The following is a 20932-nucleotide window of genomic DNA, read 5'->3' on the forward strand; positions in this document are numbered from 1 at the left end:
CTAGAAGGTGTAAGTCAACTACCCTGGCCAGCAAGATCTCCGGATCTGTCCCCCATTGAGCATGTTTGGCACCGGATGAAGCGTCGTCTCACGCGGTCTGCACGTCCAGCACGAACGCTGGTCCAACTGAGGCGCCAGGTGGAAATGGCATGGCAAGCCGTTCCACAGGACTACATCCAGCATCTCTATGATCGTCTCCATGGGAGAATAGCAGCCTGCATTGCTGCGAAAGGTGGATATACAGTGTACTAGTGCCGACATTGTGCATGCTCTGTTGCCTGTGTCTATGTGCCTGTGGTTCTGTCAGTGTGATCATGTGATGTATCTGACCCCAGGAATGTGTCATTAAAGTTTCCCCTTCCTGGGACAATGAATTCACGGTGTTCTTATTTCAATTTCCAGGAGTGTATAAGTTGGATAAAAGAACAGAGTCACAAAATTACAAATCAATATCTTTAATGTCATTTTTCTGCAGAATTCTTGAGAACATTGTAAGTTTGAATATAATAAATTTCATTGAGAGAGGGAAAGCTTCCATCCACAAATCAACAATGATTTATAAAGCATCACTTGTGCAAAACTCAATTTGGCCTTTTATCACACAATATCCTGGATGAAGGGCAACAGGCAAATTCCACATTCCTAGATTTCTGGAAAGTGTTTGACACAATGCCACACAGAAGACTGCTAACAAAGGTCCAAGTGTATGGAATATGTTCTCAGACATATGAGTTGCTAGAAGATTTTTGAAGTCATTGAACCAAATATGTTGTTCTGGATGGCAAGTGTTTATCAGAGAGAAAGGTATTGTCAGGAGTGCCCCAGGAAAGTGCAGTAGGACTGCTCTTGCTCTTTATCTACATAAATAATCTGATTGGCAGGGTAAGCAGCTGTCTGCATCAGTTTACTTATGACTGTGTATTGTATGGTACAGTGTCATCTTTGGGTGACTGTAGGAGGATGCAAGATGACTTTGATAAAATTTTATTTGGTATGATGAAAGGCAGCTTGCTCTAAATATGAAAAAATGCAAGTTAAGAAAGATGAGTAGGAAAAACAATCCTGTAATTTCGAAAGTTTTAGTCATCTTAATTAAATATCTTGGCATAATGTTGTGAGGTAACGTGAAACGGAATGAGCATGTATGTTCAGCTGTAGGAAATTAATTCAGCAAATGGTCAATTTTTGTTTATTGGGAGAATTCTAGGAGAGTGCAGCTCATTTATAAAGGAGACAATGTACAGAACAATTGTGCAACACATTCTTGAGTATTGCTAGAATGTTTGGGATCCCCCTCAGGTCAGATTAAAGGAAAAAATTGAAAAAATTGAGAGGAGTGCTGCTAGATTTGATATCGATCTGCACAAGTGTTACGGAAATGCTCTGTGAACGCAAATTGGAATAGCTGAAGGGAAGAAGACATTCTTTTCACAAAAGACTATTCAGGAAGCTTAGATAACTGGCATTTGCAATAGACTGCAGAACAATTCTATTTCCTCCAACATACATCCCATTTAAGGTTTTCAAAGACAAGAAAAGATAAATCAGGTTTGGTGCGGAATCATATAGACAATAATATCTCCTTCATTCCATTTGTGAGTGGAACCAAAAAGAAAAGACTAACATCAGTACAGGATACACTGTGTGTGTGTGTGTGCTTGTGTGTGTGTGTGTGTGTGTGTGTGTGTGTGTGTGTGTGTGTGTGTAAGTATGAAATATCTTCATTATCTGTTTGTTACACATATTTCTGTATTGTGTTAATTGACTCCATTCTAAAATCATTTCACCATGGTAGTTGGACAAATATTCAGTTACCCTATTCAAATGTTGTAGAATACAGAAAAAAGATGAATTCTTGCATCACCAAGTTCATCAACAGCTGTAACTATTATTAATCTCAACACAGCTGAGTACTGAGGACAATTACAAACAGAACCTTTTCTCTGCTACTCTGAATTAGCAGAAACACAGTTTATGATTAATCACAGTGGTTGTAACAAGGAGCCTGGCAGGACAAAACAGGCAGGTCCAATGGTGACTGACACCAGAGATCCCTAGGTGAATTTATAACCAACACAAATCCAGAGGGTAGCTGAGTCATCTAAGTACATACCACAGTCCAGTGGAAAATCCAGTGCACAAAACATTAAACACATAAGATAAAATATTGTACTGTCTAGTGGCTGGGCTACAGTGACTAGTGAGAGACTGGCTACAATTGCTGGACTGTGGTATATTGGTAAACACTTGTAAGAGGGTGGTACCACCTCACATGCTTGCCGCAATGGTTGCGTCTCATGTTGGTGTGAGCCATGGCTGTTGCCTGGACACCGAGTATCTTAGAAATGTTCTCTGTATCAACACTCAGGCTAGGTGGAGAATGTGAATCACCTTCAGATACCAAGCCCTCCCCCACTTAATTGGCACATAGGGCTGAAAGTGACCTGGCCACTGCTGTCTTCGCCAAGGAAGGGGAGAGATGGATGCAGAAAAAGCCTGTCAAAGGCACCCACAGAGGCTCCTGTTGTGATCGGGTGATCGGTGGGGGGGGGGGGGGGGGGGGGGGGGGCTGGGACGCAGCACTGTCTCTGAGAGTCCTGGGTGATTGATGGAGTCTGGAGCACGGCTTGGGCCAGCCTGTGAAGGAGAGAGCACCACAAGTAATGGAGCTGGGACAAAGGGGTTGCTCTCCATCGGCACCACAGGCTGATGTTGAATCACAACTGATGGTGAGGGAAGGATGCCACTGATGGCAAGGTGGGAGCCATAAGTGGCATAGGGGGAGTAACTGCAGAGGTTATATTAATAAGAGACATGCTGGTGGGCTGGCCGGTCCCAGGGGTGGACATAGACAGCACACTCAGCTGGTGGTGATGGGAAATGGGGGGGAGGGGGGGGCATACATAACGGCATGGACAAAAGTGATTCTGGTGCCAGATCAGCTGCTCCGGCTGGCCTCAACCTCAAACATCTGCCTTCCCCTATTACCACTGCTAATGCCTTGGGTCCACTCACCATTCTAGCTGAAAGTATGAGCTCAGATGATGGTACTCATGCAGTAATATGGCTGTGCCTGAGGGTGGTGGTCCTGTGGAATTGGGCACAGGATGTCTAACAAGGTGTGGGTTCTGCACCTGTGTAAAATATGCACTGGGCTGTGACCATTGACAGGGGTAGACTGTTACGAGGTGAGGAAGCTGGTCAGTGTGCTCCAGAATCATCTGTCATCATTATTTTGGACATCTGCATCTTGAAGATCATTATCATCTGCTCAGCTTCCGAATTGGACATGGAATGGAAAGGAGTAGTGGTCAGGTGCTCAATGTGATTGTACCGACAAAAATCCTGATACACCAAGGCCATGAACTGAGGGCTGCTTTCAGAAACCAGGGTGTAAGGGGTCCCCTCAACTGCAAATATGATGGACAGGGTGCGTATAATAGCTGCTGTAGTAGTTGTAGCTATCTGTGTGACATATGTAAAGTTAGAGAGGGCATCAACAACAAGCAACCATATCAATCCCCAGAATGGATCACTGAAATCAACATGTACTCTTTGCCAGGGATGGTCAGGCCATGGCCAGTGGTGGTGCCACTGTGCAAGGACAGACTAGTTGTGGGTGCAGCCAAGGCAGTTCCAGACAGTAGTTTCAATGATGGCATCAACCCCAGGCCAATACACATGTTGTTACGCAATTGCCTTCATTCTGCACATTCCCCACTGTGCAGCCTGGAGGATCTGCAATATGTAGGGCTGGAGAGTGGGGGCATTTACCATCTGGCATTCAGTATCATCCATAACCAGAAAAATGACCCCCTCAGTTATTTTAAGCCTATATCGTAGGGAAAAATAGGTGCACCCTCGAAGGCCATTATCACGCAAATGCCCTTGTCACCCTGCCATACACTAGACAACACCCTGCAGAGAAGTAGATCAAATGCCATATCTGCAGCTACTTCATGTGCCATAATCAGAAATCTATCAAGGATGGGCCACTGGTTTGTGTCTAAGGCAAAACACATCAACTGATGCATCTCGAATTCGTCATCTAGGCCACACAGCACCTGGGAAAGTGCATCCACATTGGAGTGCTGTGTGGTAGATTGATGATGAATCTCTGAAGTATAATTCCTGAGTAACAATGCACACTATTGCAACTGCTGCTCTATTTTATGAGGAAGTTTCAAATGAGGGACGATCAACAAAATAAACGGCTTGTGATTGGTGATCAAGTGAAACTTTGCACAATACAGGAAAATGTAAAACATCTGTACAACATATGTGAAAGCCAACACCTCCTTCTCAACCTGTGAATAATTCCTCTGCACCACATTTGATGTTTTAGATGCAAATGCAATGGTCTGTTTTGTGCCATCAGAGTATATGTGGGGCAGCACGGCAACCACTCTGCAATCCGATTCATTGGTAGCAAGCATCAAACGTGCACAGCATGGAACATAGCTGAACAAGGGGCCAATCTAAGGCACTTTTTAAGTTCCCAGAATGAGATTTTCACTCTGCAGTGGAGTGTGTGCTGATATTAAACTTCCTGGCAGATTAAAACTGTGCCGGACCGAGACTCAAACTCGGGAAACATCCCCCAGGCTGTGGCTAAGCCATGTCTCCGCAGTATCCTTTCTTTCAGGAGTGCTAGTTCTGCAAGGTTCGCAGGAGAGCTTCTGTAAAGTTTAGAAGGTAGGAGATGAGATACTGGCAGAAGTAAAGCTGTGAGGACGGGGTGTGAGTTGTGCTTGGGTAGCTCAGTTGGTAGAGCACTTGCCCACGAAAGGCAAGGTCCTGCCGGCACGGTAGCTCAGCGTGTTCGGTCAGAGAGCCGGTTGACCTTTGTAATAAAAAAACTGAGTGGAAGGATCAACAAACTAACTTGAACGGATGTCATTGTGACGTCCGCAACGGCCAGACACAATGATCAACAACGAACAAAGTGAAAAAAAAAAAAAAAAAAAGAGGTCCCAAGTTCGAGTCTTGGTCTGGCACACAGTTTTAATCTGCCAGGAAGTTTCACTTTTTAAGTTGCATGAAAGCCTTTTGGCATGCCTCTGACCACACCAATTTAACACCTTTTTTTATGCAGTTGATTAAATGGGTGGGAAATGTGGGCCACATTTGCTGTAAACTTGACACAATAATTTACTTTGACAGGGAAAGGCTGTAGTTCTTTAAGGTTCTTAGGAACTGGTATTTCAGTGGTTGCAGCCACACGATCCTGTGTTGGGGCAAGCCCTTCTCGACTTAATATATGACCCAAGTACATGACTGTTGACACAAAAACTACATTTTGTTGAGGTGACAGCGCATATCATTGGCTTGGAGACACTCAAACGACATATGTAGACAGGTGCTGCTCCTGTGTGACCCCAGCAACCATCAAAGCATTTAATTAATTAACACAGTTGGTGTTACCTTGGATGAGCTCCTCAAGGTATCTCTGAAATATCATAGGAGCACTTGAAACCATGAATGGCAACCTGTTATCATAACATGCTGAATGGCATATTAAGCACTAAAAACTTTCATCTGATCTTCTACAGATAATTGAAAGTAGGTGTCAGTGAGATCTATTTTTGAAAAATACTAACCTCCATGTAATTTAGCCAACAGTTTCTCCCTGCCAAGGAAATGGATACAAAAGAACATTTGCTTGAGCCTTATCAGTAGATTTAAAATCACCACAAAAGCAGAGTGATCCATTAGGCTGCTGCACTACAAACATGGACGTAGCCTACTGGCTAGACAATACTGGTGATAGAACACCCACACACTTTGCAACCTACCTGTTTCTGCTTTAACTTTCTCATGCATGGTGCAAGGTGCCAGACAAGTCCTACAAAACTTAGGCACTGCCGATTGGTTTTAGGAAATGTGGGTCTGGAATCCCATTGCACAGCCTTGTGTAGGTTGCTTATATTGTGCACACAATGCATCAAGTTCCATGAATATGATTTCAGGTGAAACCAAATTAACCTGGTCCTGCACTTGAAAACCAAAGAGCGAAAAAGCATCCAAGAGTTGACTACACGCAAAGTTAGTTGCTGAGCAACGTTTTTATACTTAGCTTGGATGATGATCTGATCCCACAACAGGATCGACTGGCCATTGCATATCACTACTTTGCGGTGAGGGGATTGTTACTGCAGGGAGCCAATGTAGTGATACATTTCCTCATTAATCAGAGACATGACTGCACCTGTGTCCAACAGGAAACCTGCCATCGTCCTATGAATGAACAGTTGCAACATGAGAAGCTGCATCTCGCAGTCTGCTGCCTTGTGCATCTGCAAAACAGTATGCAGTGTGCTGATGGCTGCAACTGTTGGCACACCCCAACTGAGGCAGACAGTCACGAGGTACCCCAGTTTGTGGCAAGCAAAATAGATGACATCATGGAAAGAGGAGTGACATTGTTGATGCTGTGGGCCACAATCTGACAATCTGAACACAGTTTGATGGCATGGTTTTTGTTGCAGTTTCTTGACAACTGCAGGGAGGGAAATGCTGAAATAAGTCTCTGCTAGGTTGGGCAATGCCATCAGTGATTAAAGTGTTTCCATTTGTGTGGATATGCCAACAGTGAGGGAAAGAAATCACTAACTAATGCACTGTCTACTACATTCCTTGTTGCCAGACAACAAGACAAATGGTATATTGGATGATGATGTTAACTGGCATCAGTGATCATGAAGTAGAATGGCGACTAAGACTACTATCATTCTCAAAACCCAAGGACTCATGAATCAGAACTTTGCTGACACAGTTACTCTGTAAACTGTGGCAATTTGTAACACATTACTCAAGGTGGGGTCAGGCACCTCCAAAACTTTCACTTTAGTAGCTTGATCTGAAGCGAAACACATAGTAATGTCACCAGTTAAGGAGTCTGCATATGATGCGTCACACTCTTTGTGGGAAAAGTCACATTTATGTGCCAAGCCTTGTAAATAATCAGCCCATGCTGCATAGGATTGTTAATGGTGCTTAACACGTAGGTTAAACCTGAACCTAGCCACAACAATGTGTGTTTGGTGGTTGTAATAGTCAATCAGCAAACATCAGAAAAAGTCAAACTCCTAGAATCCAAGTGTGGGTATACTTTTTGCACCCCTTCATACAGTTTACTAGTGGAAGACAGGAAAAGCACTTTTAATATTTTTGTGGGATCTAAAAATTTAAAAACCTCTCTCACACCGGCCTGATTTAGCTTCACTGATCAGGATAGTAAAAAACATGCATATATTAAGGGAATTTTCATTCACAAAGCAGGCTTATCACATTCACACAGTTCAATACTGTTCTATCCTGATTAAATTGAGCTTAACTTAAATTCCATAAGGCAGTGAAGCAATTTCGAGGTCTCGGCGCGACGAAAATTGTCAGTAGATCTAAAAACATTTGTAATAATTATTAACTTTTGGTGATCACATGGGGAAGACCGGAGATCTGCTGGTAAGACCATGTTAGCCTATTTATTGAAAGTAATAAGCTGGATATCTTGAGCATACAAAACGGCAGGTTCGTCCAGTGTAAATCAGATGTTCCCCACTGATCCCGTGCAACACAGCGTAGTAAGCAGACACTGTCAATAATAATCAGTTAAATAATATGCGAACACACTTACTTTAGTTTAATTCATGTATTAAATTCCTTCTCATACAGAATCTCATCAAGATGGCAACTAGTTCAACAATACATACATATACATCTTCCTTCTTTCACGGCTAATCAGCAAGATCTCCTTCATTCTTTTTTCATACGAGAAAACATAGATAGCAGAGAAGCTATCCTATGGAGTAAATGGACGCTCCAAGGAATAATAGGGCTTGAAACTACTTTGCATTGATAATAATCGTATATTAAAGTTTAGGAATTGGTAAGATAAGAAGAGATATTTCGAGATATGTACTGAGTTATATAATTTATAAAATTTCTGAAAATATCGCGGAGAGACTGCTGCAAGAGACATTACACACTCACTGATCCCCAGGTCAGTTATTTGCCTTGCCTTACAGTGAAGAACAAAACGACATAACTGGATCTCCCAACTCACATTGCGTCATTGAAACAAGTGAATGGCAGAGGAGTAGGCAAGCCAAACTCAGTTTCTGGCTGCTGTTAGTTTTGCAGAAGCTGTAACAGCTGTGTCTGCTGTTGCTGGTGGAGTTTCCACTGCCTGTCTTGCTGTTACCATTGCTGCTGTTGTTGTTGCCATTGTTTTTGCTGCAGTTGCAACTGCTGCTCCCACAGCTTGATAAACTCAGGATCCATGCCACACTGGAATAGTTTCATGGGGAAAAAGATCATGTCACAAATTTTATGCCCCACTCTGTATCAGTATAAACACAGTTTATGATTTTCCGCACTGGTGGTAACAAGACAACTGAAAGAACGAAACAGAGGGTTCTGATGATGACTAACAGTCATTGAATAGTAAGTAATACATGTCCAGAGAATAGTGAAGTCATCTAAGCATATGCCACAATCCAAGGGAAAGTCCAATTCACAAAAAAATTAATAAAATACTATTCTACCCAGAGGCCAGGCTTCAGTGACTAGCGAGAGACTGGCAGCAATCAGCAGACTGTGGTATACGAGCAAGCACTCAGAGGGTGGTGCCACCTCGCAGGATTGCCACAGTGGTTGCACCCCACAGGGGTGTGAAAATTTGGCTGTTGCCTGGAGCCTGAGTATCTCTGATGTGTACTCTCTGTCAGAGCTCAGGCTAGGTGGGGATCCAAATCACCTTCAGATATTAAAGTGGCCAAGCTGTTTAGCATCTGCAACATTTTCAGGAGGAGTGAAGGCAACTACAAATGTTTCATTACCACAGAGGTTACTCAATAATCATTTTAGTGTATCATTTGAGCTTTACCATTGCAGGGAAAGAGCAGCAAAGAGAGGTGCAAAAACACTAATCCATTTCCCCACATTGGGAGTGGTATCTCAAAGATTGGCAGGATTCAAAAAAAGTAAAACACGCTACTTCATATGTTTCTACTTAATAATAGTAATAATAATGCTTGATTTAATATCAAAAAGTATTGCATAGCAAAAAAACTCATGATTGTAAGATTGTTTTTAAATAATGGAAGGTCCAGGTTGTAATATCAACAATATTATGAAAAGGATATATTGCTACTCAGCATAAAGATGATGCATTGGCCAAAGCCTTCTTCAGAAAGGAAAACACACACACATTCACACAAGGAAGCACACCTCACGTGCACATGACCACTATCTTTGGCCAGGATTCTGGCCAAAAATGGTGGTCATTTGTGTGTGAGGTGTGCTTGCTTGTGTGATTGTGTATGTGTTTTCCTTTCTGAAGAAGGCTATGGCCATAAACTCAGATTTGTAACAGTCTTTTTATCCTGCCTGTCTGCAACTCAGCATGTCTTCATCACTGTGATTAGTAATCTGTCTTTTTCATAATACTGTTAAGACTGTTTATAGTTTACATGAATATTCTTTCACAGCTCAATTCTTCCATACAAGTAAATTAAGATATAGTAAGAGGAAGGAAATATTGCCCTACATTCAGTATGTCATAGTAAAAACAAATAAAAAGAAACATGTTATTTAGTATTAAGCAGGACATTTGACTGATATGATTTTCTATTCTGCATGAAATAACAGTTCCTATCAGTGATGTAAACAAAAAAGGACTGTTAAGTAGAGTTTTAGGTAAATTTCCAGATTCAGTGTAAGACTTACAGTGGTATGGTGCAGTGTATTCGTTCATCTCATTCCCATGCACTTTGAACTCTTCTCACATAGTGTTGTCCTGTGTCTATTGCGATGGTATTTCTCTTTGGTTCTTGTGTTCTGTTAGTGTAGACTAGTGTTTATGATTGGCTTTAATTTTCCAGCTAGCAAAACTACTCTAAAAATACAATTAAAATACCTGTTTTTGAAAATGAACTTCAAGTCTAGCCCCATGGATGATTCTCGTGGCTATTTTCTGCCAAACCAATAGCCTGTTTAAATTACCTTAAGTTGATATACCCCATATTTCTATTGCATAATTAATGTTTGAGGAAAGTAAATAAATTAAAAGGAAACAAATTAAAAAATAAATAAATGAAAACTTAGCAATGTTCTGAAACCGCTGCTGTGGACAGTCACTAATTTTTGGAATGTTTCTATTTGCTTTAATCCTTTATAAATCTGAAATATTATTTCTAGTATGAATATTTTCCATTTGTTCTAGTATTTGGTAGAGAAAATCGAGAAAATTGCAGTTCCACATAAACATTAAGCTATTTGTCTGCAAGTGATAAAGCAAATATCCAATTATGAGTTCATATTAGCTCAGACAGCTTTGAAGTGATATTAAACTGCAAACTAGTTGATCTTTGTTTTGTAATATGAAATGTTTCAGTAACAATTTTTTTCCCAGGGAAGTAAGTGGGTTGTTTCTCTCATTACTTCAGTCTGGGCAGTTTGAGGCTGCTCTGGCAGTAGTTGAGCCCATGCTATCTCTCCTAAAGCAGCAGTCTCCCACAGATGAAGGCAAGGGACTAAACCAAGGAACAGCAGAAGTGTCAGCAGCAGTAAAGAAGGAATTAAACATACGCAAGTCCAAGTGAGCATGCAATATATTGTTCCATTGCTTCTTGCTTCTGTCTCTCTTTAAGATTTGCTCTATGTCTTGCTTTTGCAATTGAAATTTTTACTTAAGTCAACTTTTCTTTTTTTCCATTCATTTACCTCAAATTCTCCTAGGTGTTTGTTGTGATAATTTTTATGTAGGCAACTTCAATTGTGTTCCTGCTTCACCATATTTTACATGCAATTTAGGTGCATTGCTACAAGTTAAACATAAACATTTGCTTCATCATGGTAAAAATAATTTTATTTGAACTGGTACAAGCTAATAATATATTATTTCTTAGTTTTTCATTATTAGTTTCTGACTGATTGTACTCACAGAACTTTCATATAAATCAACATAATCATTTCTGAAGTTGTGTATGTAACATAAAACCAATCTACATTGAAGTGTATGCTATCAGAAGAGCCGGAAACATAGCAAGTTGGAAGCTCCTCCATCTGCTATGTTTCCTGCACCCATGAATTACTAAAATGTTTTTGTTTTCTCACTCTGTATCTAATGCAGCTATACAAATAATATTTAAAATGTACTTGAGTATGTAAAATTTCTGTTTATCCGAAATTCCATTTAAAACTATAATTCAGTTAGGTATATTTATCTTCCTGATCCAATTAGTTTCACTTGAAGTTCAGTTAATTGAAAGACATGACTGTTATAACGTCTAGTTGAACACATATATTTCAAAGACAACACAATACATGTAAGTCACAGATCAAGTAGACAAGTAAGACATGTGTACACGATAACAGTCAAATCAGCACTGAGTCCAAGTCTAGCGGCCGCTGGCTGGCCAGCCGCTTAGGTGGTGCGGCTGCTGCATGGTTGGCAGACAACGCCGCATGTAGAGGACATGCGTAACTGCGCAGAGGCACTTTGAAAGATCAGCGAGTCACAACCCTTTCCCCGCATTTGAATTTTTTGCACTGGTCTTGATGGAGGTGGCGTGTAGATTGCTAACATCCATAGGTGTTGTTTGACTGGCCATAAAGTCTCGAGGAGGAGGCTTCCCGTATGGACGGAAGTGTCCCCATGATAACGGGTCGAGATGACAGGAGACGTAGGGGTCGAATCTGCTGGGGCCCCATCCACCAATCTGCCCATTGCACAAGTCCGGTTGTCATAACAGGAGACATGGGCGATGTGTTGGCGTCCATAGGAGAAGGAGGCGAGTAGAGTTGCTCCGACAGATGATGGTCATCCGGTTCCTGCATGGGCACGTCTCCTGGTGGCGTCCATTCTTGTGCTGGCACTGAGATGATGGTGAGAGGGCTGCATTGGGAGTAATGAGAGATGCCAAGATCCCGAGCGTCAGGTAGAGCCGAAGGTGGTGTAGCAGCATTCGGAACAGGCATTGTCGGCACACGAGGCCGAAGCTGGTACGAATGATGCACTGCAACACCCGTGTCCATCTGGATTTCATACAGGCGTTGGCCACGGTGTTGTAAAATGTGGCCAGGACTCCATTTTGGTCACCTGCCATATCCCTGTACCCACACAAGGTCACCAGTGGTGAACCAGCCAAGCGAAGGCACCCACGGCCGTGAGATGGAAGGCCGCAGAAGATGAAGTAGCATGCGGGGCTGTCAGCCATGTCAGAGCTCAGCCGGGCTGTGGTCACCCATGGGGGTGAAATGGTAAAAAGCTGAAATTGGAGAAGCGTATCATCAGCAGCAGAAGAAGTCACGAGTTTCCTATCTGAGCCTTAAATGTGCGGACTAGTAGTTCAGCCTCACTGTTTGACTGTGGATGGAACGGAGGGGCCGTGACATGCATGACGCCATGATGGGCACAAAAATCCACAAATTCGGAAGAGGCAAATTGCGGACCATTATCAGTAACAAGAGTAGAGGGAAGGCCTTCCAAAGAGAAAATGCAAGCTAGAGAATTGGTGGTTGCCACGGTGGTAGGCGACGTGCAAAGGACAATTAAAGGAAAGTTAGAGTAGGCATCAATTACGAGTGGCCAGTAAGTACCTAAAAAAGGTCCCGCGAAGTCAGCATGAATATGCTCCCAGGGCTTCTCAGGCAAAGGCCATGGTGACAAAGATGACTTCGGGGTGGTGGCCTGTGACGCGCAAGGGCCACAGGCAGTGACCATGTGTGCGATTTCAGAGTCGATGCCGGGCCAGTATACATGACAACGCGCCAGAGATTTTGTGCGAGAGACACCCCAGTGCCCTTGGTGTAGGAGGCGCAAGACCGAAGCACGCAAAGACACAGGTACCACAACATGCGGCGAAGCACTGTCAGTAGAAAGGAGGATAACACCATCCCTAGCCGTGAGGCGGTAGCGCTAAGATTAGTACTTCTGCAACAGATCAGGAGTCTTAGCGGATGGAAGATCTGGCCAACCCTTCTGAATACAGTGTAAAACCCAGGAGAGGGTAGGGTCAGAACCCGTAGCACCCGCCAGCCATTCCCAGTGATGGGGAACCCGTCCACAACCCGCTGCTCGGCAACATCCTGGTGGAAACACAAAAGTTCGTCCCTATCGAATGCCAGATGAGGACCCATGGGAAGGCGAGACAGTGCATCAGCATTCGCATGTTGAGCCATTGGCCAGACATGTATCTCGTAATTGAAACGAGACAAGTAAAGAGCCCAACACTGGAGGCGGTGTGTGGCCTTGTCGGGAAGTGACGTTGATGGATGAAACAAGGAAACAAGTGGTTTGTGATCCATAACAAGATGAAATTTGGATCCATAGAGAAAAACACCAAACTTATGAAGAGCATAAATGATGGGCAACGCTTCTTTTTCAATTTGAGAATATTTTCATTGGGCATCTGTGAGCGTTTTGGAGGCATAAGCAATGGGTTGTTCAGAACCGTCAGAAAAAAGGTGCGCAAGGACTGTACCGACCCCATATTGAGAGACGTCCATGGCAAGAACAAGATGTTGGCCAGGTCAATAAGTAGCCAGGCATGGGGCCTGTTTCAGCATAGTCTTCAATTTCTGGAAAGCCGCATCGCATGACGCGGACCAGTGAAAGGGCACATTTTTATGAAACAGGCAATGCAACAGCTGAGCCACCAAAGCCGCAGACGGTAAAAACATGTGATAGTAGGCTATTTTTCCCAAGAAGGCCTGCAGTTCCTTTACAGATGTAAAGCGAGGAAGGGCATCGATCGCAGCGACAGTTTGCTGAAGCGGACGAATACCATCCCGAGACAGTTGAAACCCCAAGTACGTGATAGATGCCTGAAAAAAATGTTGATTTCTGAAGATTACACTTAAGACTGGCAGTCTGTAAGACATGAAAAAGAGTGCAGAGATTCTGAAGATGTTCTTCAGTGGTGGAGCCAGTGACAACAATGTCGTCCATGTGATTTATACACCCAGGGACAGGGAGCAATAATTGTTCCAAGAATCGCTGAAAGAGAGCAGGGGCACTGGCAACCCCGAATGGCAATCATTGGTATTGATAGAGGCCGAAAGGCGTGTTAAGGACCAGAAACTGCCGGGAAGCAGTGTCAAGAGGAAGTTGATGATAAGCTTCTGACAGGTCAAGTTTAGAAAAATACTGGCCTCCATCAAGTTTAGTAAACAGTTCTTCAGGTCAGGGCATAGGGTAAGAGGCGATGAGGCATTGAGCATTTACAGTGGCTTTGAAATCGCCACAGAGATGAATATCACCATTGTGCTTAGCAACGACAACGACAGGAGAGGACCACTCACTGGAAGTGACAGGAAGCAAGATCCCTGAAGCAGTGAGACGATCCAGCTCTCGTTTGACCCGATCACGAAGGGCCACAGGAATGGGCCGAGCCTGAAAAAACTTAGACTGAGCAGTGGGTTTGAGAGTGATATGAGCTTCAAAGTAATTTGCATGGCCTAAGCCAGGAGAAAAAAGGGACAAAAATGTCGTTGACAAGGAATCCAAGTGGGCATAAGGAATAGCATCAGAGACGATATTGACAGAGTCATCCATGGAGAACCCAAAAACGCGAAAGGCATCGAAACCAAAAAGATTCTCTGCATTACTATGGTCGACCACAAATATGGGAACAGTGCAAACGAAGGATTTGTAAGATACCTCAGCATCTAATTTTCCCAAGAGAGAAATCTTCTGTTTATTGTACATTCGTAACTGCCTAGTGACAGGTGATAGGATTGGAGAACCCAACTGAAGATACGTCTGAGAGTTGATTATAGTGGCAGCAGAACCAGTATCCACCTGCATGTGAACATCTCAACCAAGTATTTGGACAGTGAGGAATAACTTCCCTGAAAGGGAAGAAGTACCATTGACAGACAACACAGAAGCAGAATCCGTGTCACGTTCATGAACATCAGGTATGCGGTCAGATTTGCAAACGGATGACACACGACCCTTCTTGTTGCAATTGTGACACACGGCCCAACTTTGGGGACAATCCTCCCGTAAATGTTTCATAAAACACCGCGGACATGAAGGAAGTTGCCGTGGGTTTTGCTGCAGTTTCTTAGAGGTTTGTTTACAGTTAGGCCGAGGCTGCGGTTGGGAGCGTACTGCGGCCACATCGGCCGGCGAGGACATGCCGCATGCATCGTCAGCAGCGCACAGCGGTTGTATTTCCCCAACGTAACCCCATGCCTCTATTTGTGCTCCAGCGGTGTGAGATATTTCAAAAGACTGTGTGTTGGATAGGACTTCATAGAGAGTCAGATTTGCCAACTGAAGGGCACGATGCCTAACTTCTATGTCGAGCACCGACCAGATAATAGCATCCCATACCATGGAATTGGCATAGGATTATTTGTGAACGTCAGTAACAAATTGACAGTTTCGACTGAGGCCGTGAAGTTCAGCAGCCCAAGCGCGATAGGATTGATGTGGTTGTTTTTGACAACGATAAAAGGCAACACGAGAGGCTACCACATGCGTATGCTTTTGAAAATATATGGACAGAAGTGAGCACATTTCAGCTAAGGACAAAGACGCAGGATCTTTCAAAGGAGCCAATTGCGACAACAATCGATACATTTGAGGTGAAATCCATGAAAGGAATAGAGACTTACATATTTGTTCATCCGTGACATGAAATGCCAAGAAGTGCTGTCGAAGACGTTTTTCGTATTCAGACCAGTCTTCCACCATCTCGTCTCAAGGAGAAAAAGGAGGTATAGACAACAACGAGAGACGCCCCGCATTGGATGCCGCGATATCATGAATCCCCGATGTGAGAAGCATTTGCTGTTCAATGAGACCTTGCAATAGTTGCTCTAAAGTAGCCATGGAAACCCATGGGTCAACAATGAAAAAGAAAAATTCACTACCTCTTTGGTAATTGTTATAACATCAAGTTGAACACATATTTCGAAGACGACACAATACATGTAAGTCACAGATCAAGTAGACAAGTAAGACATGTGTACACGGTAACAGTCAAATCAGCACTGAGTCCAAGTCTAGCGGCCGCTGGCTGGCTGGCCGCTTAGGTGGCGCGGCTGCTGCATGGCTGGCAGACAGCGCCGCATGTAGAGGACGTGCATAACTGTGCGGCGGCACTTTGGAAGATCGGCGAGTCACAACAATGACTACTTGAAATTTTGACTATAGTAAATAATGGGGAAACACACTGATCTAATAGAATACTAAGTGCTGTTACCATTCATTCAAAAGTAGATATTTCATTCTTTTTGAAAAAATACTTGAAGCTAATTAACTTCCAAGATAACTAACACTGAAAGTTGAGAACCTCATAGTTTTGAACTGCCTTTTTTGCATTCATGCTTACAAGATTCTGAATTTTAACACTCTACTTTTCTTGCTATATGTTGTCTAGATCAGACCACCCCTCTCTCTTATTAAGTTAGACACTAAGTAAGATTTTTTATTAATATATAATTTAAATATTTTATTTTCAAGATGGGTCCCATACTTGCAAGCTGGGTATTTCTAACTCAGAAGCATAATAATGTTCTGTATACTTTTATAATTTACTAACCTTCAATATTTTCCATAAACAGCATAACAGTTAAGTCCTATAATCAAAAAAATAGCAAAATGTTTACTTACCCGATTTTCAAAACATTAAATAGTTTCAGAAATCAGAACATGTTCTTACACCTACCCTCAAAATCACTAGCCTGAAACCAGCAGACTATGATGTAACTTCATTATTTCAATTTGTGTTAGAGTCTGGCTTCAGATACAAAATGTATAACACTTATGTTGAAAGAGGCTGTGACCAGAAATTACAGATGTAATAACTATGTTGACATGTATAGCAAAGTCTGCCTCAGTTGCGCTGGTAGAAACAGTATTAATTAGTGCCACATTTTTTTCACTGTGCAACTTTGTATAATTTTGCCCAACCTGAAAAACTGTAAGTGTGAAACCTAAGTTGATTTTCATTTGCCTCACTGAACTATTGTTGATTATTTCATCAAGAATATGTTTACTGCACAGAAACTTGATAGCATTAGCTGTAGCAAAGTGCATTATGTAGATTTTCCCTTACCTGCATATAAAAGAGAATTGTGAAACTTGAACTGACCATCGCTCACAAATACGTCACAAGTGAAAGTTAAAGTGATAATTTCCAATGTTAAATACTGTGTGAGCTACATGATTGGAACTATTCTTTTTGTCATTGATAGTTTTCAGCCTCTTTTAATGGCCAAGGGAAGTCTCAGCCACCAAAAGCACCAAACCACATAGAGTGGATCAGTAATAAATTACAATGTTCACTCATTAGAGACACAGGGATAGTCAGGTACAGAGGATATATCACAGGTTTCAATTTGAATTTAGCAGAGTTTGTAAGATGAATCTTTATTGTTGGACTATCCATGTCCATTTTGCCAGCAAAGGTGCAATAGTTGGCTCAACAGTTGGCTTTCCTAGCACATAAAATGCAAGTTGCTGTTTTGATGGTTTTTCAGCATGGACAACAGTCATGAATCAATTCAGGCAAATCTGGACTTCCTGGATGTAAGTGTGCAAATTGTGCAGCTTCTACCACGTCATGGTGAACAGCAAAGTCTGCTAAAAGATGTCCTTGACTTCAGAGACATGATAGATTCAATGGATACATCTGGTAAGCATGATGAGACTTCTTAAAACCTGCCTCTCCTTATTAATTAAATAAATTTTCAGCTTCATTTAATAGAATGTGTCAGACATATAAATTTGTGTACCTGCAATCATTATTCCTTACATTTTAAAGACATTTAGAGACTATACTTTTTTCATATAGTGCCAAATATAATTATGAAGTATACGTCTACACATAAGTGACTCGTGTTTGTCCATATATAATGCATAGAAGATAGCTGGGGTCAATGATGGGGTATGAAGGAGTTGTCGGATTATCATAGGGGAGAACAGTATGGGAGACTGTTCAGAAACATTGTGATAGTGTGGAATATGTGTACACATACAGGATATAAGATTCAAATCTTTTCATGGAGGGGAGATGGGTCCTTCTAGGAGCAAACTTGAGAATATTGTGAAGAACCCAGTCAGAGAAACATATTAGGAAACAAGTCATAAATGATTTAGAGTGCACTGGAAAAGCAACAGGAGGAGTGTAAAACTTTCAATATTAATTAATGGGATGAAAACATGACAAAATACAGACGCTGTTAGAAAGAAGGAACTAATAGAGAATGAGGCTAAGAATGCAGGAATAAAAAAGTGCAGTTCAGAATACTGGTTTTATCTGAAGATTTAGATGGTTTCAGTTGTAATGCAACTGTTTAAGCCAATTAAATTGTGCTTATTAGTAGTATCTGTAACTGTGTTGTTCAGTTGACTCATGGCCACAGTTTGTCAGTGGCTGTTTATCTGACAGAATAGTTGGTTTGTAGTCAAGACCATAGACATTACTATACAATGGTTGCAGTTAAGTTGGTAAATGGGTGTGCATAGTTTTAAATGTGGCTTCACCTCTTACATGATTTGAGATTTTGAGTGACAGTGCGGCTGGAGTAAGTGGTAGGCAGATATTTTGGGCAGGTCTTGCGTTTGAGCCTTCCATAGGATCCCATGCAGTAGGACTAGTTTGAGAGCCAGAATGGGATAGATAAGGACAAAGTTGAATGGGCAGCAGCAGACCATTTTGAAAGGGTGGGAAACAGTGTGTAAGTCATAATTCCGTTTTTGGGGTGTGATTACAATGAAACCCTATCACAGAATGTGATTCAGTTGTTTCAGGTGTGAGTGGTATTAAATGATGAAGGGTTGTGGCTGGTCAGCAAGTGTGCAAGAAAAATTGACTGTTTGTGGGAATAAGGCACCAGGTATGTGTCTCTAGACATGGTGGAGAGCGAATGTCTAGTCCAGGAAGGTCTTGCCAAACCATCAGCATATTGCAATAGCAAACTGCTTTGTATCTAGATTAATGAAGTGATTGGTGGTTGAACATAGTTCAAGTGATAGAGGCATTGTTGTTGTCTTCCCAATACTTGCATACACAGTATGGGTATGGCAACCACAAGTGAGCAAATTCCTTACTGAATATGTTCACAAGTTCCTTAGTAACAAGCAGTATGGAGTTTGCTTTGCAATATTGTAATAATCTTACCATTTTTCTTCATACTTTTAATGCTAGAGTCAATCAACTGATGCTACCTTCGTAGCTGAGATCGCTAATATACATCTGTGGAGTTGCACTCTACTCAGAGATAAAAGGTTCAAATCCACATGGTGGAACATTTCACTGCCAGCATTTAGCTGGAAATGGGAGAAGAGGTAGTGGCATAAGGTTTCTGATGGCCTGGATTAAATTCCAAACCTGTCTGCAGTGTTTTGTGAAGTAAGGGCAAGTGACATGGCACTCCTCTTGTCGCTATTTGAGAGGAGAGGCCAGTTTGCTGGCACAGGTTTCATTCACTCCCTTCCCATAATCCATAACAAACAACACTACACTGTACAAGTATGTATCATAACCATCCACATGACACAGATACACATGCGACACTTCATAGCAGGTTGGAGGAAGACAATGGCAAACAACCAGGACGGTGATTCAGGATTCCTGCATCTGCTCTCCTTTGCTCATGTCCTGAGTGTTTGACTACTTTGGCTTTTGTCAGTTGGCTTTAATAATTAGAAACTGAGGTAGGAAGTTAATATAGTATTTCTTTGGGGAGGAGGGGAGGTAGAGGGGGTGGTATTTTTGAACCTTTCTGTCAGCAGATTGGTGCAAACATAAAATCATATATATACCTCTAGCTATTAGTTACTTTCTAATTCAGGTATATGAGTTACCCAGGGGTGAGGGCATGCATTATGTAAAGACAATTTTCTAAGGAGTCATCGGTGAACTGGAGGTTATAACTTTACTTGCCTGGTATTCTGCACTTTGTAACTGCTCTGGAACTTGTGGATTTTCTTCCCATTGTGGAAGTATCTTATGGACTTATGTCAAATAATATAAACCTTGCTGCAGTACTCAATATTCAATTTCTTTTTGCTTATTTACAATCTGTCTCACTGTCTAATGGTTAGCTTTGTCAAAAGCAATGGTTTCAGTATATAAACCAGGTGGGCAGTTGTATCCATAGGCTCCATAAGTCACAGTTTACTACTGGTCACTTAATACACAGATTCACAATATTTATGCACAGTAGTTAAAGTTTGATTACTGAATACGAACCAACTGCTCAGTTTACATTTTGGATTAATGCTGTTGACAGGCTGATGGCAACGTAGAGACATTTAATCATTCAAATATAGAACAATGACTGACATATAAAGTGAAGTTTACACTTTAGTAGCTGACTGCAGGCTGGCAGTAGTGATGTGTGTATGTGTGTGTGTGTGTGTGTGTGTGTGTGTTTGTGTGTGTGTGTGTGTGTGTGTGTGTGTGAGTGAGTTGCGTTTGCCTGAGCATTTGTTTGTGTGTATATTGTGTAATCCTGATGAAGGCCTTTTTGGCCAAAAGCTGTTGTTGTTTGACAGTCTTTTTGTTGCGCCTATCTGTGACTCAACATCTCCACTGTATGGTAAGTAGCAGTCTGTCCTTTGCATAATGTTATCAGATAATGACACTGAATTGATTATAACTTGAGTGTTGGGCAGTGACTGACACTGAAGTTAACATTTCAATGACTGAGCATGAACTCACTCAGTCATTGTCCTACTCACCTACTAGTAGATGAACATTAGATTAAAAATCAAAATTAGTGTTAAATTTTTAATAATAAGATAAAAGACAGCAGAACTAGAGTACACAAAATTACAAAATGAAAAATCATATATTTAATTATTAAATGTATAACAAGAAAACATTCTATAACCAGAAAAAGGCAAAATTTTAGGTAGTATTTTATGAAAATTATTTCTACTAAATTGGGTATTTACAAAGCCCAT

General features: G+C 41.8%; 1 protein-coding gene across 1 annotated transcript in view; it reads left to right on the forward strand.

The window, feature by feature from the left end:
• LOC126195617 (uncharacterized) overlaps nt 1-20932 on the forward strand; it is a 444247-nt gene that overhangs the window by 265629 nt on the left and 157686 nt on the right. The window contains exons 20-21 of the mRNA XM_049934243.1: nt 10415-10600; nt 17500-17654. Coding sequence (XP_049790200.1) covers nt 10415-10600; nt 17500-17654 — 341 coding nt within the window. The remainder of the gene's footprint in view (nt 1-10414; nt 10601-17499; nt 17655-20932) is intronic.

Source organism: Schistocerca nitens, chromosome 7 (assembly GCF_023898315.1).
Source record: "Schistocerca nitens isolate TAMUIC-IGC-003100 chromosome 7, iqSchNite1.1, whole genome shotgun sequence".
Lineage (NCBI taxonomy): Eukaryota > Metazoa > Arthropoda > Insecta > Orthoptera > Acrididae > Schistocerca > Schistocerca nitens.